This window comes from Spea bombifrons, chromosome 1, assembly GCF_027358695.1.
Source record: "Spea bombifrons isolate aSpeBom1 chromosome 1, aSpeBom1.2.pri, whole genome shotgun sequence".
NCBI lineage: Eukaryota > Metazoa > Chordata > Amphibia > Anura > Pelobatidae > Spea > Spea bombifrons.
In genome coordinates, this window is record NC_071087.1 from 115,273,209 (window position 1) to 115,274,878 (window position 1,670).

The following is a 1,670-nucleotide window of genomic DNA, read 5'->3' on the forward strand; positions in this document are numbered from 1 at the left end:
TGGTATACGACTCAGGAAAAAGAAAGGTTATTTGAGACACAGAGAATTAAACTAGGTATATGTATAGATTATTAGAACATTCCCTGGCAGTTGGACTGAAACATACTGTATTATTAAAATGATTCCGCACTTTGATAATCCAGCCTACCAATCTAGCCACTGTATTTTACAATATTACAAAATATAATAGAAATAAACATTTTTCTAAATTGTATATCTTCTTTTCTTCCTTCCAACAATGGATATATATTAAGATGAACAATGAGTCAAGTATATCTGAGTTTATTCTCCTTGGACTTTTCAATCCGCCAGAACTGGACATTGTCCTGTTCTTTCTCTTTCTCGTTATGTACATCATAACTATAATTGGTAATGGTGTTATAATGATCATCACAAATGTGGACAGCACTCTTAACACTCCCATGTATTTCTTCCTGGGTAATTTATCGCTCTTGGATACCATCTGTACAACATCCACTGTACCCAATATGTTGGCTAATTTCTTTTCCTCAAAAAAAGTTATATCTTTCCATGGATGTGTTATTCAGATGTTTGTGTTTACTGCTGCTATGGACACTGAATTCCTACTTCTGACCTTTATGTCCTTTGATCGTTACCTGGCTATTTGCAATCCCTTAAGATATAAAAGTATCATGAGAAAACGTTCCTGTATTTGTATGTCTGCCATCGTATGGTCTTTTGGTTTAACAAGTTCAACTTTTCATACATCAAGCACTTCATGGTTGTCTTTCTGTGACTCTAACAAAATCAACCATTTTTTCTGTGAAGTCCCACAAGTGTTGGCTTTGTCGTGCTCTGACACTGCTTTAAACCAAATGGTACTTATATTTACAGATCTTGTATTGGGATTGATATGCATTCTCTTTATTTTTCTTTCATACCTGTTTATCATTATCGCCATATTAAAAATTCGTTCTGCTGAAGGTAAAAAAAAGGCCTTTTCTACCTGTGCCTCTCATCTCACAGTTGTAGTGTTATTTTATGGGACACTGATTTTTGCTTACTTCAAACCATCAACACTTACATCAAATGCTGACAAGGAAATTGCTGTGCTGTACACTATTGTCATACCAATGCTGAACCCTATACTTTACAGTCTGAGGAATAAAGAAGTGAAAGGCTCTGTTCATAAAATTATTTTTAAAAGAATATTTTAGTAATGTTATATTCGAGTAATTTTCTTTTTATTGGTTTATTATTGCCCCAGTTAAATGTTAATTTAATAATTTTGACAGAGCATGAAAAATAGGGTACCAATGTCAAGTGTTAAGCTCAGGGGCGTAACTAGAAACCTCAGGGCCCCGGTGCGAGAATCTGTTAAGGGCCCTCCATACCCTCCCACCCCCAACCCATCTATCCCTTTTTCACGATCTCCCCTCTCCCTCACTACCCCCCTTCTCACGATCTCCCCTCTCCCTCCCTAACCCCCCTTCTCACGATCTACCCTCTCCCTCCCTAACCCCCTTCTCACGATCTACCCTCTGCCTCCCTACCCCCCTTCTCACGATCTATCCTCTCCCTCCCTACCCCCCCTTCTCACGATCTACCCCCCCCTTCTCACAATCTACCCACTCCGTCCCTACCCCCCCTTTGTAGGTCACTTACCGTCAACTCTTGTGTTGGGAGCGTGAGGCATTTGTCTCGGGTGC

General features: G+C 39.2%; 1 protein-coding gene across 1 annotated transcript; it reads left to right on the plus strand.

The window, feature by feature from the left end:
- Positions 1-254: 254 nt before the first annotated feature.
- LOC128470048 (olfactory receptor 5I1-like) lies at positions 255-1,178 on the plus strand. The gene has a single exon (XM_053451912.1). The coding sequence runs from the start codon at positions 255-257 to the stop codon at positions 1,176-1,178; it is 924 nt and encodes a 307-aa protein (XP_053307887.1).
- The last annotated feature ends 492 nt before the right edge of the window (positions 1,179-1,670 follow it).

Coding starts and splice junctions, on each gene's coding strand:
- LOC128470048 (XM_053451912.1), top strand. CDS start 255: ATGAACAATGAGTCAAGTATATCTGAGTTTATTCTCCTTGGACTTTTC.